Source organism: Sparus aurata, chromosome 20 (assembly GCF_900880675.1).
Source record: "Sparus aurata chromosome 20, fSpaAur1.1, whole genome shotgun sequence".
Classification (NCBI taxonomy): domain Eukaryota; kingdom Metazoa; phylum Chordata; class Actinopteri; order Spariformes; family Sparidae; genus Sparus; species Sparus aurata.
In genome coordinates this window covers 15087702-15112599 of record NC_044206.1, presented here as the reverse complement: position 1 = coordinate 15112599, position 24898 = coordinate 15087702, and the positions used below count along the sequence as shown (strand labels likewise).

The following is a 24898-nucleotide window of genomic DNA, read 5'->3' as shown; positions in this document are numbered from 1 at the left end:
CTTGTATTCATTTATATACTGCAAGGGTTCCCTCTCACCTGACTCTTCCTCTCCTCTCCAGACTTATTAACCCGCAATGGTTCTGATCTTGGCCTGTTTATTCGGACGAGGCAGCAGATGTCTGAAAACCAGAAGCAGATCTCCGACGCCATCGCAGCAGCCAGCATTGTGACCAATGGAACAGGAGTGGAAAACGCATCTCTAGGCGTCTTAGGGTTGGCTATCCCTCAGCTCAACGATTTTCTAGTCAACTGTCAGAGGGAACACCTGAGCTACGACGAGATTCTCAGCATCATACAGGTAGAGCGTGGAGCCTTATTTAACATTAAATGGATGGAGAGATGATGGACATGGACATGTAGTGGATGAGAAAATGCCTGGTATAGATTTTTGATCTCACCACATGAATTGATAGAATAAGGATGAAAGAAACCTGAGACGCAAGGAAGGAAAAGGGACTTTAAATCAATTATGGTAATGAATTGTTTGATGCTATTCTCTTGCAGAAATTTGAGCCCTCATCAAGCATGAGACAAATGGGTTGGATGTCATTTGAAGGCTTTGCAAGGTAGAGTAAACACGTATATGACTATTTCAAAATAAACTGCATAATAATTTCAAGAATAATATGAGTTAATGGAACTAAATTGAATACTGTATCACAAAACAGCTGCTGTTGAATTAAGGTGGCAATAAACAGTTGACATCCTCAAGTTTAAAAGCCTGCAAACTAGCCTCCAGTTAGTTAGAACTGAAGAAACCTCTTGGATGAGAGGTGAAATGTCTTCAAGAAACTGAAACAAGTCGAGCTGCCTACGATACAGCACTTAGAATCTTAGTCATAACCTGCTAACCAGCCCCTCTCCATACCAGGTTCCTGATGGATAAGGAGAATTTCGCCTCTCGTAATGAGGAATCCCAGATGAATCCTGAGGAGCTGCACTACCCTCTGTCCTACTATTACATTGAGTCTTCTCACAACACTTACCTGACTGGACACCAGCTCAAAGGAGAGTCCTCTGTTGAGCTTTATAGTCAAGTAAGAGAGCAGTTTTTATTTAATGCAGTCCCGTAACTCTTGTTAAGCTTGTGTGTTCGTGTCTGAATTTCGGATGTTATCTTTCTCCAGGTGCTGCTGCAAGGCTGCAGGAGCGTCGAGCTAGACTGTTGGGATGGAGACGATGGCATGCCAGTCATATATCATGGACATACACTCACTACTAAGATACCCTTTAAGGTTAGAAATACATACAAAGGTTTCTCCTTACTTTCTCTTTCCATGCCTCACTGAGCTGAAATGTAGTATGATGTATTTATTTTGACAGAAGTAGTCCAGGCAGAAATTCTGTATGTTCAGGAAACCAAACAAATGTGAATTTTTTAGAACTGACATCAGCCTTTGAAGGCCTTATCAATACTGTATATTATATGTTTGACTGATCAGAGCTCCAATCACCTGTATTTAATTTGATGTTGTATCTTAGGGCTGTTTGAGTTAATCTCATTAGTATTGGTTTTCATAGAGTTTAATTCACTTTTATTTGACTTGGAGTGCCTTTTCTGAGAATTAAATCTCTCCCATGATCTTCCAGGATGTGGTGGAGGCAGTTAACCGGTCTGCATTTGTCAATTCTGACATGCCCGTCATCCTGTCCATAGAGAACCACTGCTCGCTCCCACAGCAGCGCAAGATGGCTGAAATCTTCAAGGTATGGCAACAGATATGTCTGAAACTATACAAGAGATGATTTTTCTCATCAGTGTCTATAGTCATGTATGTTTTCCATGTGTGTCTTATAGAAAGTTTCATAGGTAGTATACAGTGGGGCAAAAAAGTATTTAGTCAGCCACCAATTGTGCAAGTTCTCCCACTTAAAAAGATGAGAGAGGCCTGTAATTTTCATCATAGGTATACCTCAACTATGAGAGACAAAATGAGGGAAAAAAAAAAAAAAAAAAAAAAAAATCCAGAAAATCACATTGTCTGATTTTTAAAGAATTTATTTGCAAATTATGGTGGAAAATAAGTATTTGGTCAATAACAAAAGTTAATCACAATACTTGTTATATACCCTTTGTTGGCAATGACAGAGGTCAAACGTTTTCTGTAAGTCTTCACAAGGTTTTCACACACTGTTGCTGGTATTTTGGCCCATTCCTCAATGCAGATCTCCTCTAGAGCAGTGATGTTTTGGGGCTGTCGCTGGGCAACACGGAATTTCAACTCCCTCCAAAGATTTTCTATGGGGTTGAGATCTGGAGACTGGCTAGGCCACTCCAGGACCTTGAAATGCTTCTTACGAAGCCACTCCTTCGTTACCCGGGCGGTGTGTTTGGGATCATTGTCATGCTGAAAGACCCAGCCACATTTCATCTTCAATGCCCTTGCTGATGGAAGGAGGTTTTCACTCAAAATCTCACGATAAATGGCCCCATTCATTCTTTCCTTTACACGGATCAGTCGTCCTGGTCCCTTTGCAGAAAAACAGCCCCAAAGCATGATGTTTCCACCCCCATGCTTCACAGTAGGTATGGTGTTCTTTGGATACAACTCAGCATTCTTTCTCCTCCAAACACAACAAGTTGAGTTTTTACCAAAAAGTTCTATTTTGATTTCATCTGACCATATGACATTCTCCCAATCCTCTTCTGGATCATCCAAATGCTCTGTAGCAAACTTCAGACGGGCCTGGACATGTACTGGCTTAAGCAGGGGGGCACGTCTGGCACTGCAGGATTTGAGTCCCTGGCAGCGTAGTGTGTTACTGATGGTAGCCTTTGTTACTTTGGTTCCAGCTCTCTGCAGGTCATTCACTAGGTCCCCCCGTTTGTTTCTGGGATTTTTGCTCACCGTTCTTGTGATCATTTTGACCCCACGGGGTGAGATCTTGTGTGGAGCCCCAGATCGAGGGAGATTATCAGTGGTCTTGTATGTCTTCCATTTTCTAATAATTGCTCCCACAGTTGATTTCTTCACACCAAGCTGCTTACCTATTGCAGATTCAGTCTTCCCAGCCTGGTGCAGGTCTACAATTTTGTTTCTGGTGTCCTTTGACAGCTCTTTGGTCTTGGCCATAGTGGAGTTTGGAGTGTGACTGTTTGAGGTTGTGGATAGGTGTCTTTTATACTGATAACGAGTTCAAACAGGTGCCATTAATACAGGTAACGAGTGGAGGACAGAGGAGCCTCTTAAAGAAGTTACAGGTCTGTGAGAGCCAGAAATCTTGTTTGTTTGTAGGTGACCAAATACTTATTTTACCGAGGAATTTACCAATTAATTCATTAAAAATCCTACAATGTGATTTCCTGGATTCTTTCCCCCCATTCTCATAGTTGAAGTGTACCTATGATGAAAATTACAGGCCTCTCTCTTCTTTTTAAGTGGGAGAACTTGCACAATTGGTGGCTGACTAAATACTTTTTTGCCCCACTGTATATTCAGTGATACCTACTGTATATTTTGTGAATTAAATCGACCTACACCGTCTAGTAGTGTAGTTTCTAGTATAACCTCATGTTTTCTTGAGTGGCACTTGTAAGAACACTTACTGAGTAAGAGGAGCACGCCGCTCAAGCATTTCCCAAGATTTTCTCAGCTGCTGTGGGCATTCAAACTGGCAGACTTCCAGCCAGAGGCTTGCTTTGCTAATCTTCAGGCTACGACCGTCCCTTTCTTCTTCTCTTTTTTTAAAAGTTATATTCCACACATAAATGGGCATGACAGATCATGGAATATCATCTTTCTTTCATCCAACAAAACTTCCCAACATGCTTTCCTCCCTGGAGACTGACTTCTGAGTGGCTTGATAAAGAAAAGTCTTTCATGTCCAGATAGCCCTGTGCCTCTGGACAGCTTATGTCACCACAGGCTTGTTTGTTTACAATGTTGTTGATGAAAGCACTTTTGATTTTCTTCTCCTCCTCCTCCTCTCACTTGACATTACATTCTGGTCTGATCGCTGGATGTGATTTATTGACGTCTCGTCTGCCCTGTTTAAATATTTATCCATTAGACAGTGTTTGGGGAACGTCTCGTGACGCGCTTCCTCTTTGAAAGCGACTTCAGTGACGACCCTCACCTGCCGTCGCCGCTGCAGTTGCGGGGGAGGATCCTCCTCAAGAACAAGAAGCTCAAAGCACACCAGGCACCGGTGGACATCCTCAAACAGAAGGTCGGGAAGAAATAAAGACTTCCTGTACAAATGCATGCACATACCGGTATATAAACATGTACATAATTTATATTTCATATAAGGGTTTCTTTAAGTGGCCTTCCAGATCACATCAGCACATTCAATATTTAACAATGTTTATGGATTGCTGTCACACATAAATAATAGATGCTAATGTGCCCATCACACCATTTTCATCACTCATAACCTGGTACTTCAGTACGTCTGCAGATAAGAGCCTGTATATTTACAGCTAATGGCTCTTAGGTCAGATATAAGTATGTCTTTGTGACTTTCTAACACTTTCTGATTACCTAACAATATTTTAATCACAGGCTCACCAGCTGGCCCACATGCAGGCCCAGGCTAGCAACGGGTCACCTGGGGTTAGCTCACCTGGCACCCACAATAACGATGAGGAGGAGGAGGAAGAAGACGAGTACGACTATGACTATGAGTCTCTATCAGATGGTAAGGAGAGCTTGAGAAAACACTTCAAAAGCACAAAACTAACATGAAGAACTCAAAATTTCTATATACGTAGACCCCTTGAATCAGTTTCTGTTCCACTTTTATTCTGTCTCACTTTTTTTTTAACACTAAAGTCTCTCTTTAAGTTGACACACTGTTCTCACTTCACTCCTTTCCTGTTTGATTTTGCCTGTTTTCCACTTAGCTGATGTCCTCACAGCCTCTACTGCCTCGTATGGCCTGGAAGGTAAATGCACGGCTTGGATGTGCCTCTCTGTGTACCAGTGGTTCCATCGACCTGTGTTTTGTGGTGGTAGTTGGTGGTGTTTAACTGACCAGTTTTTATTCACAGTATCTTAAAAGGCCTTTTAAAATTCAACATATAGATCAAGATTTAAGGAGAAATTGTGACTCTTGCTTCAATTTGCCTTACCACCACTGCCACTGCAGAATAACTACAGAGGAAACACTTGTATATAGAAGCACGCTTGTGATCTGCATCGTTCTGTTTGTGCCAGCGTACTGTAACAGCTGCCAGCTTTCTGCTGATTGCTGACGCTAGATAAAGCTCTGCAGCACTGTAGCTATCTGTTGATTATGGTGAGCAGCAGTTAAAAGAAGAAAATTAAGATAATTTCCTCTGCATTTGATGGTGAAAAATGTTCTAGTGGTCGTCATGTTTGACAGTTTGAGATATAGGTAATGTAGTAATGCTGAGCGCTCTCCACTGTAGCTGCAAGCGTGTGCGTATGACATCAGCCAAGAAGACTCTATTTTATGATCGCTCTGATTCATATTGGGTTTAGAATCACAACAGGGTGCCATCAGAGCATATTTATCTCTGCTAAAGTGCTAGCAGTGGGTGGTTGGTGACATTAGGAGTATTTGTTATGATGTTCTCTTGTTTTATCACCATTATGTAATTGGCAATAATACAACAAGCGTTCTTAACGCCCAGCTTTGCTACAGCAGTTTTTCTTTGTGCCACGCGAAAGTCTTTAATATTATGACTGTGTGTATTCAACATACAGAATTACTTACTGCTCGATCAAACAATTCTGTACATCTGAAGGCTGTTTTAAGAGTAACCTGGATGTTGTTTTTAAATGGTTAACATGCTTGTGTTGTGTTTGTGGCTTTGTTTTTTTGCCTGCTTGTGTGACAACATGTTTCATGTGTTTTATCGACACGCTGTTTAACTTAATTTTAAAAAACAGAGTTAGGGCAGGGTGGGACCATACTGTCTACCTGTAAATTTGACTGTCCTTGAAAGACATCAAAAGTTAAATGTGATTTATTTTAGTCAGTATTTTAACAATGAAACAGTGTCTGTATGGTTTCTCTTTCTCTCACAAACACATGGCCCCCTTCTCCTTCATACTGTATTTGTCTGTGACCTCGTCAGTGGCTGGGCAGGCTCATCAGGGAAACAAAACAAAGCCATCTGGTTTCTCAGGCCCTACGCTGCCCCCACACTAAACAACAGACCAGGGAAACCACCCTGTCCCGGTCCCAGTCCCAGCACTGCTCTCTCCTAATCCCTGCCCTCTGCTTGTCCCTGTCAAAAGAACTAACCGGTCATGGACTTATAAGAAAACCATTTCTTGACTCTTAATCCTAGAAAGTAGAAGGGAATAAATTTAGCACACTCCACCTTACATGCATCAGTAAATACAAACACTAGAGCATTAAACTGCCAAGTTGCCACCATCTCATGTCAAAGTCTGGTCCAACTGACTTCTCTGGCTACTCTCTACAGGATGACTTTCAGGGTCGACTCTGTTGCCAAAGTCCATTTCTAATTAAGATATTCCAAATGCCAGTAATCAAACAAGTTTTTGTGATAAAAAGCTTCTGCACTTTCAGGCTGGTATGTTTCTGACTGTGTTTTTGGCTGCAATGAATGTGTAGGAGGAACGGGAGCAAAGGGAAGAACTCCCTACTGTTCCTCCTGTTTATAGTTGATAGATTTTGCTTTGCGTATCAGTGAGGGAGGAGCCTTTGTTGGTGTTTGGCTTCAGGATATGCTCATGGGATCTGCAAGTAGTTAGAGATACAGATAACTGCTTTTCTGTTTATAATTACTGTGTGATTGTCCCCACCTGTCGCTCTCTTTAAAGGCGTACCTCATCAAAAACACCAAGCATAATGGTTGAATGCTGAAGCTAATGAAGACGTACCTTTAAGTTGCAGTTAACTTTAGTGGCAACTAAATGTTCTGACTTTGTTAAACTTTTGAAGCAACATTACAGGACTTATATTAAAAGTCACTTTCATGGTACAGTGTCTTGTTAATTACGTCTGACAAATTGTTGTCAGAATCACACCAAATGCCTAATTTCTACATAATGTTGCTTTAACAAGACAAACCCAACTTGTTACTTGAAAAACAAAGTCAGCCTTTGTTTCTACAAGAAGATTCCAAGATGTAAAATACACAACTTCTTAAATGTGTTGTCTCATGATTTAAAGGATGGAAAGTCAGGTTTCTGAGCCCACAAAACATCTGGAGCTCCCAGTAAAACAATGTAGCAGCAGCACAATACAACTGAAGTAGATGGGGATTTGTTTTAAAGATAAAGATAAAGATAAACAAACTGATAAACGGCCTCGTACAGATCGTCTGGCGTAATCTATGTGTCTGGAAAGCCCCCAAATTGATTTGCAAAGATGTTATTTAAACGCTAACACTTTTAGCTTAGCAGCTCGGAGAAGATCTCTGTTGAAAATGATGTAATTAACTTATTTTCATGTACGTCACTTGTTCAGGAGAATGCTGCAACACTGTTTTTATGTGAAGCTACAGAACTATTTTGTAGACTATAAAACTTAATCTGATTTTCCATCTGTATGAGCATGAACAGATAATGACTGAATTTTCATTTTTGGGTGAATTTATACTTTACTTGTCCTTCTTAAAATACAGTGCATCAAGAGCCACTGTCATACTAACTTCAGTGCACAATTCTTATTTAGCAAATACATTTAAAATCCAGGCTATGTCTTCATCAGGACAGTTTTAGCCTCCTGGATGAAATATTGTGCTGTTATGACTAGTAATCCATTTTGGATTGGATATGACAGAAATTGCAGTCATAAAGAAATATGTCTTAAGTGGATATTATGGTATATGTGTGGGCATGATTGCTTACTTGACAGATATCTCAACCCAACCCAAGATATCACACCCAAGCATGACTATTTTTGCAGTTTGTATATGCTTCGAAATCATTGTTTCCAACACTTGATTCACCCAGTAAAACATTTTTCCTGAGCATGTGTGCTCTGTGAGAGCTTTTCTGCAGGGAGCTACTATAATTCACTGTATTTCTTTTTTTTTTTTTATATATATAATTTTTTGGCCTTTAATGGCTTTATTGATAGAACAGCTGGAGATATGACAGGAAACAGGGAGAGAGAGAGGGGGAGTGATTCACTGTATTTCTCATAGATAACATCCTGGATGACAAGCCAGAGGGGAAGAGCTCAGCAGACAAAGAAGAGCAACCTGTAGATGAAATACCAAAAAGGATGAAGAAGTCAGATAGTACTACGCAGAGCAAAGGAAAGGTAAGGAACTAAAGTTTTAAACTGATAAGTGTTAAAATATTTAAAAGTTACCAGTGGGTATTTTGGCTGTTTGCATCAAGCCGGTTCTTGTAAATCATTTTATTTTGGTTTTGTTTACATGATTATATTGCTGGCAGACAAATGAAAGACTTGCAAATATCCTATAGTCAACTGAAATAGGTCAAAAAGGAAAATTAATAGTCAGATTAAATGAAAAAGATGATGTAAAAGTATGACATTTTTGATAACAATCTGGTGTGGAGGTTAAGTAGGGTTATGTTCTCTCTGCAGCAGAACATGACTGTCTCTACAAGTAAAACCATGTTTTCCCTGTCATGTCTCTACCTGCACTTGTAGGTGTTTGACATGGAGCTGGGCGAGGAGTTCTACCTCCCTCAGAACAAGAAGGAGAGTCGACAGATCGCCCAGGAGCTGTCTGACCTCATCATCTACTGCCAGGCTGTGAAGTTCCCTGGTAGAGAATATTTTAGTCTCTTTGTGACACACATTTCTTTGTCTTTCTTTTCATTTTCACATACATCTTGTCCTCCTGTCCTACGCGACTTCCTCTCCTGGTGCAAAGTGAATCATTCTTCATCTAAATCTCACCCCCACCACCACTCCACTGCTATGCCTGTCACGGTATCATTATCTCCTTTTTTTTCTGTCTTCCACTCCCATGTTAAATTTAGGAGGTCAAACCTTTCCCCATGTTTTTTGAATTTTTTTCTTATTGCGCGACATTTAATATCCCAGTACGTTACTCTCCATTCCACTCCCACACAGGACACCCACTAAGATGATGAATCCTTTTTTCTCCCCCATGGGAAAGATGGGGTTACTTCATTGTGTTGTCATTCCCAGAGCAGAACAACAACAGCAGTGTTGTTACATACTGTACATTCAGGAAATGTTTTTGAGATTTCCTGGACTATACTTACAGTAGTATCCCAGGTTCCTTTGTCACATGTTAGCCCCTCTTTTTTTCCATGTTTAGCTGTCTTAATATGAGTTTATATGTTAAAATGTTAAAATTTAATTTTAAATACATTAAATGCTCTGTGTCAGTCTGCTTGACTTTTCTTGTGCCCTCATTAAAGTTCTCCTATGTCTTCTTTATTGGGATCTATCTTCATTCCCTGCTTCCATTTATCTCTGTTATTTCTTTATGTTCCTTAAATATCCACCTCTTGTCTCCCCTTTCCTCCCTCAAGTGTCTTCTTTGCTTGTTTCCTCTTTTCTTTGCATGACATTTGCCCTTATAAACCTTTCAGTGTTTCCACTTGGTATTTTATTTGTTTACTATTTTCAGTGACCTGAGATCAGAGAATGATGAACCGTGGAAAGTGGCCCAGTTCAGGCAGACAGACAGCAGACTGGTTGCTGCTGTCTGCTATCTGAAGTGGCTGCTGACAGACATTTTACTTCTAAAAGCGTGTCCACAAACATTAAATCATCATAAAAAAAAAACACCATTCAGAAAAATACATTGCAAATGTCTGATCTCATTTATTATTATTTATTAAGAGATGAGAAACAAGAAACAAGAAAAACCTCAAGATTTACAGTGTTTAAATGACAGTATTAGTTGTACTTTGATTAATGTACAAAACCTTTGCAAAGAAATATGGAAGTATCTATTTGCATAGCAAATATCATATATGTTTTTACACGTTATGTTTCGTATGGAATTCTTCACAGAACAAGAGCCAATTTGTTTTTAAAGGCAATAACATACTTCTGGTAATTATAAAGAAATGCACTTGGAGTGATGCCTGGGAGGGAGGAAGAAGACCGGCTTCCTCATTATGATAGAAAGCAACAGTTGTTTTTAATAGAGAAAATGATTTCTGGATTTTGAGAAACTAATTGAGACAGATTATGATGTCATGAGCATGGTGTCTCCAGTCTGTCTGTGCAACATTATTGACCACTTTCTACTGTCTGGGAACACAGGCCTCTCCACACTGTCTCCGGCCAGCTCTGGCAGAGGGAAGGACCGGGGGAAGAGCAGGAAGTCCATATTTGGCACAGCTCCTGCTCGCAGCAGTGCAACAGGGGAGGTCACGACCCAGAACCGCACCCCTGGGAAAGGTACGCAGGTTCTAGGGGTCATAATGGAAAGATGTATCAACATAGGCATTGTCAGTTTTTATGTGTGTTTCACAGATATACAGAATAGAATAGAATTGAAAATTCTTAATTGTCTATCTTTTATAAGAGTGATTCAGAAAAAGATAATTATAAAGTGCTGTGTGTTGAGTGAAAAGGCTCGCTTCAAAAAGCCGTCTGCCATTACTGATTTAGATGTTCGTTTTTGCACAGGGAATTCTGTATCTTTGCCCTGAGGGCAGCATCTGAAACAGGTGATGTCGTCAGTCCTCTAAAATGTTGCCACTTAACAATTGTCAGAGTGGGTGGATGTATGTTTGAATATGTTTGTAAACGGCAAAGGAAAGCCAATAAAAGGCTCCCGCTTGAACATTGTAATCCAGGTGCTGATGAAAATTGGTATAACTAAATGTGGAGAATTTGATTAGACAAGCAGCTAAAAGCTCACCACATGGCAAAGCAAGGGTCACATGACATGGTACATGACATGGAAACTATTGAAATTGCACTTAAAAATGCAAAAATTAATTTAATAATTTTATACAGATATTGATGAAAAATAAAGCAGTTTATCTCGTCATTAGATTTTAATGTAAATAAGGCTTAATCCTGCTTGGTGCGCAGTACTGTTCTAACAATGGCTTCATGTAGGACAACATCACTCAATGTAAGAAGCAGATTGAGGAATCACATGTTCTGTCTCTTCGTCCTCCCTCTAGGTGGCGCTGAGCGGCTGAGCTGGGAGGAGCAGCAGACGTCTCCGACCCTCAACCCCCCCACCTCTCTCAGCGCCATAATCCGCACACCCAAGTGCTACCACATCTCCTCCGTCAACGAGAACGCCGCCAAGCGCCTCTGCCGGCGTTACTCTCAGAAGCTGATCCAGCACACGGCTTGCCAGCTGCTCAGAACTTACCCAGCAGCCACCAGGATCGACTCGGCAAACCCAAACCCTCTGCTGTTCTGGCTGCACGGGATTCAGCTGGTGGCACTGAACTATCAGACTGATGGTGAGGATGGCTCACTCACTCACAAGCAAACAGCACTACTAAGTTTTTTTTTTAATTTAAAGTTGGCAGAAGATACACGAGAGATAACTAAAGAATCTTTATGTCAGTCCTCCCCTCATGTTTTCTCTATTTCTGCTTCCCAAATCATGTTTTTTCCATTTGGAATCTAAGTTTACAAAACAAGATCACACAGTTATCAACACTCAGATGTGCAAGTTTTGTTTATACGACACTCACAATTCAAATATTGAACAGCAAAATAACTGCACTTAACAATATTGAAACCGGATAATCTTTGTCTTTAATACCCTCAAATTGAAGTTGAAATTTTTAGTCCAACTATTTTTGATGCTTTTATCTCAATTCGTTTTCCTGTCCTTCTCTTTGCCTTCGCAGACCTGCCCATGCAGCTGAACTCAGCCTTGTTTGAGGCCAACGGGGGCTGCGGCTACGTCCTGAAGCCGGCGGTGCTGTGGGACCGTAGCTGTCCGCTCTATCAGCTGTTCTGTCCCATGGAGAGGGACGTTGAGAAAATGAGCCCCGCTGTCTACTCCCTCACTGTGAGTAATGGAGCGGAGTGGAAGATCACTTAACCCTTAATAGTCCAAACCTCTACACTTTTATCCTCACACCTATAGCTTCCCGTCAATCACTATATTTTTGGATGTCAGAACTACAACTGGCTTCCATTTTTAATATTCTGTACTAGTATACTTGCAATTACTGCACAGTTGTTATGACTGGACATTCCTCCAAACACACACTCATAAGTACTCATATTAGGCCCATTAAGGTGTGTTTTGAACAGTTTTATTGTGAAGTAGTCTGTGTACGCTTTCCCTATTTGACAGTTATGAGCCACCAAGCCCACCCAGTTAATTCAATATAACAGTGAACAAGAACAGGAACTCATAAAGGCTCCATAGTGCAACATGTCCACACTGTGTCTGATCTTCACCAACTGTATTTATTGTTCGGTCTGTGTGTTTCATGCATCCTCACCGAAAAGACGAGCGAAGTTAAGTGTCATGTATCAGCCAACATCAGAAAATAGATCAATAGCTAGACAAAATGAATTAATCAAATGCACCAAAGATAATATTAAAAACAAATGTAGATATTGATTAATTATAAAAATGTTAAATATTATTTGACGATATTTGTTTTTTGTATTGTCTTTTTACATTTCTTATTGCATGTCTACTTCATTATGCCAATTTATGTCACATTTTTATAAATCAATTAGTGCCTAAATATATTATTTAATTGATATTATTTGTGGTGCGTTTATCTTAGCTATCTACTTATTTTTCATTTCGGCTGTTTGTCTTCCATACATGACACAAAGTTATTGAACGCTTCATGTCAACAACTTGTACACTTATAAAGTTGTTTTTAACTTCCATACATTTATATATTGAACTTAACTGAGATTTATTTATTTAGTTTTGATTTTGGCACTCAGTCCTCCACAGTCATGAAGTTTATTCACTGACTTTCCTGATCTGTTCAGATAATCCACTCTCATGCTCTCAGAAGTAACATGAACACTGATCTGGTCAAACCAGCAGTATAAACACAAGGATGATGTCACACTCATAAAACCTGTGTGTTTGTATGTATGTGTGCGTGTGTGAGAAAGAGACTGAACGAAGGTGAGACTGAGTTTTTCTTGGCAGGTCAAAGTGACTTCACTTTTGTTTGGCCTCTCCAGCCTGCTTCATCCAATCACCTGACAACAAGATCAGTGTAGCGTAAAAACAAAACTTTACTGAGAGTTTTGTTCACACACGGCGTGACTCATTAATCAACACACCTCTCTTGTCTTCTCTCAGATTGTCTCCGGTCAGAACGTCTGTCCCGGTAACAGCGCTGGCAGCCCCTGTCTCGAGGTCGACGTTCTGGGCATGCCCGTCGACAGCTGCCACTTCCGCACCAAACCCATCCACCGCAACACCCTCAACCCCATGTGGAGCGAGCACTTTCAGTTCACCGTGCACTTTGAGGAGATGTGCTTCCTGCGCTTCGCCGTCGTGGAGAACAACAGTTCCCAGACTACAGCACAGAGGACACTGCCTCTGAAAGCCCTCAAGCCAGGTATGACACAACAGATGAGACGTCAACAAAGGATGCTTCGATGCTATAGATGGGAGTTTGTACTGACTCTGAAAAACTGTCTCGAGAGAGAAAAGATAAACTTGAGTCAGGTCTGTTTCAATAACCAACAAAGGCTTGTGTCTTGTCATGTGTCAGTGTAAGAACATTATCGGTTTATATGTTGTAAAAATCTATTTTCTTCTTGTGTTTCAGGTTATAGACATATCCAGTTGAGGACACAACATAATGAACCTCTCGAGGTGTCGAGCTTGTTCATATACAGCCGCAGAATAGAGGAAGGCCCCTCGGGAGTTGCTACTCCTTCATCACTGGTAAGACTTTTCATCGCCTCAAGATGTCTATAAACTCTTGCAGTGTTAAAACTGCACCTCCATTATGCCTGTAAACCTTCACAATCATATCACCAAATGTGGGGATATGGTTATCTTATAGAAAATGATGCATTGTTGTAAACTACCGAATATTAAATAAAATGTCAAATTAGCTCAAACTTAAACATCTACAGCAATTAATGCAACACATGAATTCAACACTAATAAAAATCCCAAAACATAATATTTAATTGTAAAACTGACCAATTTAATGCAGAATAAATGCTTTTACTCTCAATACTTAATGTACATACTGGTGAACATACATTATTTTACTCTGGTAAGGTTTTGAATGCAGTCCTTTATTTATTGACTTACAGTACTGATGTTTTACTTTATTAAAGGATCTTCTTCCACAACTGAAAATGCTCGTATAAAGCAGAACTGTCATGTCTCTCCGCAGCTGTTCAGTTCAGAGGAGAAACGTGCGTCACAGCAGCAAAGGGTGACGGTGTACGGAGCTCCTGGTCCTGAGCCCTTCACCGTGTTCTGTGTCACAGAGCAGACGACCGCCAGACAGCTACTGGAAACCGTCAGTACCTCAGCAATAAAGACTTCTGTCCATTTCTTGGAGATTTTTCTGTAGTCATAAATGTATCTCCTCTCACTTCCTCCACAGGTTGTAGCATCAGCAGGAAACCCATCAGAGTACTTCCTGTGCGAGGAGAGGGTCCCTCTGTTGAAGGAGCGCAGCGAGGTGAAGCGCTGTGCTCAGCATCGTTCTCTGGGGCCCGAAGAGGAGGTGCTCAGAGTGGTGTCCAGCTGGAACACTGAGGATGGATGTGTGGGGAGGATCGTCCTGAAAACCAGAGAGGAGGTACACAAACACCTTAATTTAAAGTGCCCTGGATTGTATTGGCAAACAAAGAGCTATGAATTTAGTCTCTTATGGTATTAACTTTGATCTGTTTAATGATTAGAACACTTTAAATTGAACGTGTTTGGTAATATTACCTACCTTTCATTACTACTTTACCACATGATAGTGCACTTGTGCAAACTATCATGTGGACTCTGGCTCCCCCTTGTGGTTGTTTTGTAAAACTCCTCTCCCAAAGGCATTCGTTGAAGTGTTGGTATACATGTGAGAGTAGCTTTGTCATAAAACACACTTATTAATAGGTATGAATTATTTATTGAACATTTTCTGCCATTAAATATCAAATGCTAGCTTACCTCTACAACATGTTTTTACCTTTACGATGTGGTGTTGTCCTTGTAGAACTTTAATGAGAAGAACACGGTGCTGGAGGGAGAGGAGGAGGTGACCGCTGCAGGTAGAGAAGGAGGGGGAGGAGGAGCAGAGGACGATATGTTCTTTGTCCAGGTCCATGAAGTTTCACCAGAGCAGCCTCACACTGTGATCAAGGCCCCGCGCTGCAGCACTGCTCAGGACGTCATACAGCAGGTAAGGAGCTTCAAGAATACGCCGCTGTTACTTTGCAAGACAAGAAGTGTATATAAACTTTGAAGTGGCTGAATTCTCTCTCCGTCCTGTCCAGACTTTGTCAAAGGCCAAGTATTCCTACAGTATTCTATCCAACCCGAACCCATGCGAGTACGTCTTGGTGGAGGAACTGACAAAGGACGCCAGCTCAAAGAAGTCCTCCACCTCCAAGCCCCTGCAGCGGGTGCTGCTGGATCACGAGTGTGTGTTTCAGGCTCAGAGCCGCTGGCGGGGCGCGGGGAAGTTCATTCTTAAACTCAAAGAGCAGGTAGCTCTACACATGCCAACTGATTTTCAGTGCTAGACACTTCTTAAGTTTTTATTTGATATTTATTGGCCCCATGTCCTCTTTTGAGCGTCGTCTGTAATTTTGTTACAAACACCTTCATGTTTTAACTTTGTATTTGCTTGCCTCTGTATCTAATGTGCTGTTCATTCTCATCTTAACTAATCCATGTTGTTGTGTGCTTGTATTTTAAAAGCTGCATGATGTGTTGTTCGTGCTTCTAACCTGTTGCTGCTTTGCTTGCTTGTTAACGGTTGCGTGTGCTTTGTTGCTGTGTGTCACGATGCAGCGTTACTGTGAGTCTGCTTTTCTTTTTCTTGTGTTTCTATGTTGTCTGTCAGTATTTATTATATTTATGAGCCAACCGTTTACACTCATGACATTAAGAATGTGTTTATATGAGCTGCCTTGTTAAATAAAGATGTATTAAGTACTTTTTAAAAATGCATCTAGTATTTTCTTCTTTAATAAGTAAGACCAACTGAGTAAAGAAGTGGGTGTTTGAAAGCATTGAAGCGCTTTAATTCTTGAGTAGAATTTTTTTTTTTTGGATTAATTAATAAAAAAAAAAACTACATGCACATTCCATCTGTTTATGTAATTGCAGTAACATGACTCCGTTTCTGCTTCCAGGTGGTGCGGGAGGACAAAAAGAAAGTCATTTCCTTTGCCAGTGAGCTGAAGAAGCTGACCAGCCGCAGCCGCAGCATGACGACTGGCGGTGGCGGCGGCGTGGATGGCCCGGCCCAGAGTAAGGATGATAGAGCTGCATGCTGTGTGGCTCTGACAGAGCTCCAGGAGTGAGGCTCATGCTCTGCCAGCTGTCTGTGCATGGAAAGGCAACAGAGGTACCGTATGTTGTCTCTAACATCTAACGGCACAAACATTGAGTATGTCACATGAATTTATTGAAGTGCTAGTTGTGCATGAAACTTACTTTTCTTACAACTGGAAAAAAATGATGGTTAAAGTCATTTTTTTTTTCATTTTGGGGTCTGAAGAGTTGTTCCTAAACTTCCTAAAGTATTGAAAGTGGCCTCAATAGAACTTAAAACGCTTGATCAGGTAATGGCGAGTACACAAGTGTATGCTACGAGCCGATATTGTGTAATGTATTAGCCCCAAAACACAATCCTGTTACTCCTCACATGTCTCCACCTTAACTGTTTTTTTTTACTGCACAAGTAGTAAATAGAGTATCCATAAACAGGAAGTAGTATGAGATTTTTATGGTATGATGAGTATGTCTGAATATATGTCGATTTCAGCGTATCGTGGCATTGGGTGTTACCCAATTCTCATCATTATTGATTGAACAAATGGTTTTTTTCATAATTTCGCATACCAGTTTACGTTGAAAACTCAACAGCGAGTGACAAGTGTTACTTCAAGCACACATCAGCAAACTTACATTTGTCCTTTGAAGAATTAAATAGTGTTATCGCGAGAAACAAGTCTAAAAAAATCCAGATCATGCTTCCCTACTGGTATCAGCTGTTTAAGTATCGTGAAGCAAAAAATAGTATTGGAACGTGATCCTCTGTAATTGGATTGATTTGATGTCATATGGCCTAAAATATTACTTAACTCTTAAAATCATAGCTCTATCTGGCAGCACAACGAGACAACACCATCTGTGAAACAGTTTGGATGATTCTGTTTGATTTAAAACAAATACTGAAGATTGAAAGATGCATATTGTGGACAACAGTGTGTGTAGGCAGCTGACAAATACTCTTCATTAGCGTGTAGCCCAGTACGTACTCCACAGTCTTGAACGGTCTATTATCTCCACCTCATATACTCTAACATTTAATCCGTTATATTTAACAGATGGTCTCACTTTGCAGGGATTCATCATGATGTGACTAAACGTTGTGTTTTCACGCCTCAGCCTGGTGCTGCCTTTAAAACTGTAATCTGTGCTCCTCTGCAGGGTATCTGTCTGCAGCCGCGAGTCTGAAGGCGTGGGTGGCAGAGGGCAGGGTGGGGGCAGGAAGATTCTTACAGGCCACTTCCTCCTCCTCGTCCTCCTCCTCTCCTTCTTCTTCTACCTTCAGGGGGAAACTCCAGCCCGTCCACCTGCCAACCTCCTCTCTGACCCCCCCAGCCTGGAAGCTTCACCTCCTCCGGAACTGGAAGATCCACAAATGAGTCGGCCGAGAGAAGACTTAGGCTTGACTGATTTTTAAACTTGGAGGATTTCTGGGTCAAAACGCAGCGTGGAATTCGGTGATATGCTGATGGAGTCTGATTCTGTCTGCCCCCCCCCCCCCCATTAGTGTGTGAAGGTGACAGATTGGTCAGCCCTTTTTTGCTCGGTTGAATGAGCGGTCCCTTGTAGAGCACCTATCGTCGTGTTGGGCAGGGAGCTCCGGCTCGTCGCGGTTTATTGGTCGTAGTGTGGCTCCACAGGGAGTCCAGGGGCAGCTGCTGTTATTGAAGTCATTAGGTATACGATTAGGGACATTAAAAAACACATTCTCTACAGATATATAAATATATATGTAGGAGGAAACTGACCAAAGAAAAGATTTTTCTTTAGATGTGCCAGTTTTTTATGTCCCAAAAATGCCACCTAAAGATAGAACGTGTTTAGTGATCCACAATTCTTTTAAGAGTTGATTCAAGGACAACTAAAACGTATATCACACATGGCATGTATTTAGTTCAAAGTCTATAAACTACTCCCCCCTTTTTACTGGTATCACACAAAGGAAGCACACACACAGCAGAGGGAGGGAGTTCTGCTCAGAGAAAATGGAAGCAGAGACGTACGAGGGCAGGAAACGGTCCTCTTCTCTCTTCTTCCTCCAGCCGAGGGGCATTGCGGAGGAGGCTGACAAGCTGGCTTGTTTGGTTTCTTTTTTCTTTCTGTTCCACTTTCGCAGTACTGTAATTTTGGGCATCGCTCGCACAGAGGCAACAACTTAGGATGCTCTGTAATGGGAGCAGCAATGCTTTAGGAGATGTTTCTTGGACACTACTGTCACTGATGGTGACCAGTTGGGGCAGTGAAGGTGTGCGATGTTGTTGCGTATCTGTCATCGATGTCGCAACACTGCCTGTAACTTTGTGACTGTGCCTCTGGGGGAAGATCTGCGGCTCGTTTTCACAAAGTGTTTTAGCTCTGTCGTCATGGTCCGCGAGTAATTCGGTCAGTTTCCTCCTGCCTGATGATCTCAGCGCCAAGATATTTTGGGAAAAAACAGCCTCGTCTTCTTCAAAACAGCATTTTGCACATTTGTTTTTTTCCCTTTTACTGTCATCTTCAGTGTTTTTTTGTGTCAAACAGACTTGATTGTTCTGTGATGGTCGAGATGTTTTTTGTCTGTTGTCATCGTATTTATTACTTTTACCTTTGGCCCGGTTATAAATTTAGTTTTGAGGAAAAGCACAAGATGAATGTTCAGATTTTTTTTTTTTTACAAACTAAAACGGCCGCGTAAAAAAAACAACTATCAGCCGACATTTACTGTCCTTGATTTTGAATGCAGTATCTTTTATAGATTAGTATTAATTGATTGTCCATAATTATTGTAGACTCTTCTTTTTTTCTTCTGACTGCTCATTTAAATTTGCTTTCAGAATCTGACTTATTCGGGGCCACTATTCCCCCTTTTTTCCTTTTTTGATGTGTAACATTTCCATATTTAAGAAAAATGATAAGGTGTAGATTCTTTTCCCTCTTTAGAAGATAGCTTGGTTTTATCTGGCATTTCATGTATTTATATATAGATGGATAGAGTTCTTCTCTCTAGTGGAGTCATGCTGATCCTCGAGGAGCCCACTGAGCTTTTTAAGTCTACAGTAAAAAGGAAGTAAAATGAAAAATGACAACTTTAATTCCCATCTGAAGGAAATTGCTTTTGTGTTTAACTAAAAGCGTTGTCAATCTACTGTGGTTACGATATGGTAGATGAGGACGGTTACGCTTTTCATCTCATGATCACAAGTTAATTATTTCTGACATCTTGATGTAACAGAACCAGTTATCTCGTGGCAATGGGTTCATTTATCTCGTTATTCTGAAAATAAAAGGCTGATTTCTTGAGATAACAAGATCATTTATCACAAGATGGGAAAGAGCAAGTCATACACACAAGTGATAAGGAAACTGACTTTTGTTTTGTCATAACTAAAAACTTGGCTTGTGATCGCGAGATAACTGCATTTAAAAAGATTAGCTGCAAGTTTAGCTTCTGTAGTTAAAACTGGGGATCGAGATCGAGGATAAACTAAACTGTTATAAAGTTGTTTTTTGGGGGGTTTTTTTTATCCCAGGTTCAACATAAAACTCGTTAGCAAGCTTCCTAAAACCTGCAAACAGTGAAACAACAATGTTAAGACGTATGATATCAATTTGAAAGTTAGAGGTTCATTTTAGAGGCGATTTGGCAGATGTAGCCACAGTTTTGTTATTTTTTTATTTGTCTTTAAAAGAAAAGTTTGCTCAGTGCCAAGTTGTGATGTTTGAATTATAGTGCAATAGTGAAGTTCTGTCACTTCAGTCCTTTAGCTTTTAACTCCTGACCTTGACTTGTTTTCATTTGTCAAAACTGACGTCATTCTCACACGAAGACGATGTTTTGGTGGGGCTTTAGAACGATGCTTCGCAGTAACAGAGGTCGAAACCACGACTCAGTCTCACTATAATCCTTTCAGCCATTCCAGCTTTTTGTTGTTATAATCGAAACGCGATTATGCAAAAAAAAAGATCCGATATCGTAACTGGTGATAACTCACAAACCACCACGCAGGATAAAAAGTGTCATCAGCCGATTTTAACTTTGTGAAATCCACACTGACTTTAAACAGAAAGGGATGATTTCTGTTCAGTAGAAAAATCTTTAAATCAGTTCCTATGATCTTCTTCACATCTTCTTTCTAACCTGTAGACCTCATTTCTGAATGTAACATTTCTTAATGTGTTGAACCTGAGACAAATGTGTGTGTTTGGATTGTTATTTATTTTAATGTGAAGCCCTGGTTGGCACTTTTTTGTTGTTTATGTATAATTTCCTGTAAGTAGTTTTAAGTGTTGTTTTTTTTTTTTTTTTATTTATTTCATTGTGGGAGGGTATAAACTCTCTGCCGCCCTAATTGTACTCAAACATACATGGATACATAAAGAAATATTTTACTTTATGTGTAAAATATTCAGTATAGTGTTCATCAGTCTGGCATGTGCTTGTGCAGTACACAGCAGCATGTTTAATGCCTTTTATTTTGTGAGTTTTCATACTTGTGAACAAAAGCTGACAATTTGAAACTTTGTAAAAATCCTTCTTCAGAAAGTCTTCTGGTGTATTCATTATATCCACTGACTATGACATACTGTATGTGTTAGCTGACTGTGGGCCGTGTGTCATCTGCAGAAGACGAGCAGTTGAAACCCTTTAACATCCACCGTCTGTGTCATCATGTGGCCGTCAAGTGAACATTTGTCTATTTACTTGAATTTTTAAATGGATGAGAATTGGTTTATTTGTCATATATCACGATCACAATAAAAATACAAATTGACTCAATTTTGATTTCACTTTATTTATTTATTTATTTATTTATTATTCGATTTGACCTCAGATCGTTCTGACCTGACAACTGGATTTTACATTTTCAAATTCTTTAAAAAGATGAGAGGTATTTTACAACAATAGCTTGATTCTGCTTGTTTTTTATTGGTTTTGCTTTGTTTTTCTGTAGATTAGGGTTGGGCAGGGTTTAAATAATATTCACAAAAAAGTTTCATCAGCTTTTCCAAAACTATCCAGAGTAAAGCATCTTCCCACGCAAACCAATAAAGGATCTTTGCCAAAAAATATTTCCATGGGACAACTTCCATCTGTGTTTGTGGTGACGGAATTGTTTTCTGAACCATAACAATGTGATGTTCGGGCCCAAACTTAACCAGACGATCACAGGGTCATAAAACAAAATGTCAAACTGAATATAAAGAAACGTAAAGCTGCGACGGAACTAACTATAGTAACCCAGCAAAATGTCATTTTTCAAGAACACAAAACATTTTCTCCTACAGTATGCAGGAGTGCACAGTTGCTCCGTCAGCCATGTTTTTTACTTTGAAAAAACCCCTCTTTATTCCCTTTTTAAAAAACCATCCACGGCAAGAGTTTGAGCTTACGACTTTTTTTCACCACAGGAGACGTTTTGACATGTAGCAAAAGAACAGGCATGATTAATAAAGTCGATAATGACTTCTTTACCTGGTGCGTGAACGAACAGTGAACACAATGGACATAATTTCAGCCACAAATCAAATCTTTTGTGCCTGCGTCTTGGATTAATGAGCCGCGTTCGGTCTGCCTTCTCCTCCGATAAAGCACAGTGGACTCAGCAATCAGCGACATAATCAGCTCGTTTAGTTGAATCAATAACAGCGGCTCAGGCGTGCCCTTCCTTCCAGAAGCTGTTTAAAATATTACTCTCAGGTACAGTCCGCTAATTTTGGGTAATGAGGAGCACTCAGTTTCAAATATCACCACCGCTGTGGCACCCTCCGTTGAGTTCCTTAATGCAAAATTATGCAGTCATCAAATTAAGTGCGAGAGTTTTAAAACCTGGTAATTCTGCGGCTTAATGGTGCGGTCTTCTCAGACTTCAAATGAAACAATTCACAGTAACGTGGTTAACGGTTTAAAAGTTTCCCCCCACCTTTATCCTGGTGAACTTGGACGAGGGAGAAGGATCCTCGTGCTCCGTTTAATGAGATCTCTCGGGGATCCGGTGTGATGAGGGGAGTTTTTAAAATAACCTCTGTAGTCTAAATGGCTTCTAAACACTTCCTTCATCCTCGGTGAAAAACAAAATGCTAATTTATTTTAGTACCGAAGAAGAAAATGTGTGGATAACTTCTTCGGAATCTCCCAGCCTGTAATTGGGCTAAAGCTTTTATGTGCCTCCTTCCCCCCACTTTCATCTGCGTTTTTCTCTCATGACTAATGACTACATCGGGTCTGTTTATCCAACCAACAGGAAGCGAGAGTTTTAGATGGAGGTTAGAGCTCAAGAACAAGACGCTCTGAAGTTCAAAACCTCACTGCAGTTTTCATAGATAGGACATTTTAGCCAAAGCTTCTTTACTGCGCAGTGCAGGAGTAACATCTTAAAGGCTTTGTGCAAGAGAGGAAACTAGATATCAAAGTGGCGGCCATTTTGCCATAATGTCACGCTTAGGGTGTGATGCTGGAATGCCGGGATGATGTCGGGCAGCTGTGTTTCAGATCGTAACGTTATCATAATGATCAGGTATTGTGTCACACTACATGACAGTGATTGTAGCTGAGTTGTACTTGAATGCTAATGCTAATCGGTCGTCAAATATGTTGATTAACCTTGAAACCTGGCACAGTCCTTCAGCTGCTGATCAGTCAGGAGGCAGTGAATGATCACAGTTTGTAACCTGGAACACAGCAGAATAACATTTTTTTGTGCTTCTCACTCTGAGCGTGATGTCAGAGGAAAATGGCCACCTTGTGAACGTGGTCTATTAGATGTTATTAGATACCTTTAAACTGGAAATATTGGACTGAATAGTTCACATCACTTCGTCTGTATGGTGAGTATGTATCTGGCACAAGCAGCTTCTTTGCGTAGCTTAGCATAAAGTTATAACATTGTTGAGTGTTAATTTTACATTTGTACAGATTAAGATTTAACATTAATTAGTGAGCTTTAGAGGTGCTGTAGGCAGGCTGTTGTTGACTTAGAACAAGGCCAGGCTAGCTGTTTCCCTCTGTTTTCAGTCGTTATGCTAAGCTAGGCTAGCAGGCTGCTAACTCCAGCTGCTTACTTACCAGTTGCCATACAGGTATGTGAGTGACATCGATCTCCTCGCACGGTCCTATCTTGTTTTTTCTGGACAGAAGAGACACCAGCATGGCACCAGATTAACCAAATTCCACGTTTCAATGGATGAAATAGTCCTTTATTTGGATAAAGTTTTGCCAAGCGACTTGACAAGAATAAAAAGGCAAGTTTCGAACAATACAAGACTTCACGTGTCAATGCAAAGTGTCAGGCAGATGCGAGATGAGTCGCGCTGGTCGCCGTAACACTGAATGAAACAAGTGCGGTTCCATATTGAGACACCAGTCGCTTAAAGGGCCGTAAAAAGTTCATAGACTTTCCTTCGTCATCTCTTAGCAAAGTAGAAATATAGCAAAGTCCTCTCATTCTAGGTCCAGTTTTTTTCAAAAGGTGTTGCAGCTCTGAGATCAGTTGGGCTCAAGGGATGCTCCGATTGAAAGATTGGGCGAAGACACTCAACAACCAATTAGATTCCAAGTTACTTTTGATGTATTTTTTATCATGTCTCTGAATTTCAACATTAGTCTTTTCAATCTATATGTGAGGAATCTTCTTATCTGAATAAAACCAGAGTATCACAACTCTTGAGAGCAAATCAGTTAATTAGATTTCCTTGGATTGGAGCATCCCAATTAGTTCCACAACTAAAGAACAGAAATGATTTGTGAACGCTTTTAATGATCTTGGCAATAAGGAGCGAGCACAGTGGCGTCGTGATCAGTCAGAGTTTGGTCATGGGTATGTGAAGGCTGTTCCACGGGCCCATCCATAGTTCCTCCTCGTCCGACTGCGTTCTGTCGCTCGGGCACTCCAGCGCCCCCCTCACAGCGGATCCGTCCTCGTCCTCGTCGTTACTGCCGTCTACCTTCGACTCTCTCTCGCCTTCTTTCAACTCGTCCCTCTCCGCTGTGCTCTGAGGCTTCGCTGTGCCGCCCTGCGCCGCTTTGAGCAGGTTGGATTTGGACGCCACACTCTCGGTGCCCGTGTTGCTGGTGCTGGATGACCCCAGAGAAACGCTGGACTGTCGAGTGTTGAACTCGTTCAGCGTTTTATTGTTGTCAGTGTTAGAGAAAGAGGAAGTGGCCGTCACGGACGTGGCCATTCCCGAGCTTTGGAAGGTGCGCAGCGTGTTGCACCCAACGTCTGTTCTGGGGCTGTTCAGGGGGACTCTTTCCTCCAGCGTGGCGGCCATTTTGTCGAGTTTTTTAAAGTGCTTGGCCAGCCGGGAGCTGAAGACGGGGGAGGGGAGTTTGAGGTTGTTGTTCGTGTTGGTGTGCGTGTGTGTCGGACCTGTGGTGTTGGAACGTCGGGTGCGGATGATGGAGCCGTTCTGGGCCACGTAGATGCTGCCGTTGACGTTAGCATGGCTGTTGAGGGTGGAGGACAGGCGGTTGCGTTGGGTCTCTGGCACGCTGTCCTCGCCGGTGGAGCTGGTCTCGTATTCCCGGTCCACCACCAGCTTGATCCGACGTTTTCTACTGCCCAGCTGGAGAAAAACCACAGATAAAGTC

At 41.1% G+C, this 24898-nt stretch overlaps 2 protein-coding genes and 1 long non-coding RNA gene across 3 annotated transcripts in view; 1 reads left to right on the top strand and 2 right to left on the bottom strand.

Annotated features, from left to right (window-relative positions):
• Window positions 1-21088, top strand: part of plce1 (phospholipase C, epsilon 1) — a 97758-nt gene extending 76670 nt beyond the window's left edge. The window contains exons 27-47 of the mRNA XM_030400562.1: window positions 62-300; window positions 507-568; window positions 874-1039; window positions 1130-1237; window positions 1593-1709; window positions 4014-4172; window positions 4508-4643; window positions 4849-4890; window positions 8095-8213; window positions 8571-8688; window positions 10170-10307; window positions 11045-11335; window positions 11732-11895; window positions 13171-13432; window positions 13646-13764; window positions 14228-14356; window positions 14444-14641; window positions 15047-15232; window positions 15327-15539; window positions 16191-16308; window positions 17494-21088. Of these exons, the coding sequence (XP_030256422.1) occupies window positions 62-300; window positions 507-568; window positions 874-1039; window positions 1130-1237; window positions 1593-1709; window positions 4014-4172; window positions 4508-4643; window positions 4849-4890; window positions 8095-8213; window positions 8571-8688; window positions 10170-10307; window positions 11045-11335; window positions 11732-11895; window positions 13171-13432; window positions 13646-13764; window positions 14228-14356; window positions 14444-14641; window positions 15047-15232; window positions 15327-15539; window positions 16191-16308; window positions 17494-17711 (3302 nt within the window). The 3' untranslated portion in view covers window positions 17712-21088. The remainder of the gene's footprint in view (window positions 1-61; window positions 301-506; window positions 569-873; window positions 1040-1129; window positions 1238-1592; window positions 1710-4013; window positions 4173-4507; window positions 4644-4848; window positions 4891-8094; window positions 8214-8570; window positions 8689-10169; window positions 10308-11044; window positions 11336-11731; window positions 11896-13170; window positions 13433-13645; window positions 13765-14227; window positions 14357-14443; window positions 14642-15046; window positions 15233-15326; window positions 15540-16190; window positions 16309-17493) is intronic.
• On the bottom strand, window positions 14011-15036 carry LOC115571275 (uncharacterized). Its single transcript, XR_003981898.1, has 2 exons — window positions 14783-15036; window positions 14011-14623 (listed from the first exon to the last, which is right to left on the bottom strand). It is a non-coding gene; the product is annotated as an uncharacterized LOC115571275 (long non-coding RNA).
• Window positions 21085-24898, bottom strand: part of LOC115571271 (protocadherin-15-like) — a 214123-nt gene continuing 210309 nt past the window's right edge. Inside the window, 1 exon segment of the mRNA XM_030400563.1 lies at window positions 21085-24873. Within this exon segment, the coding sequence (XP_030256423.1) occupies window positions 24109-24873 (765 nt within the window). The 3' untranslated portion in view covers window positions 21085-24108.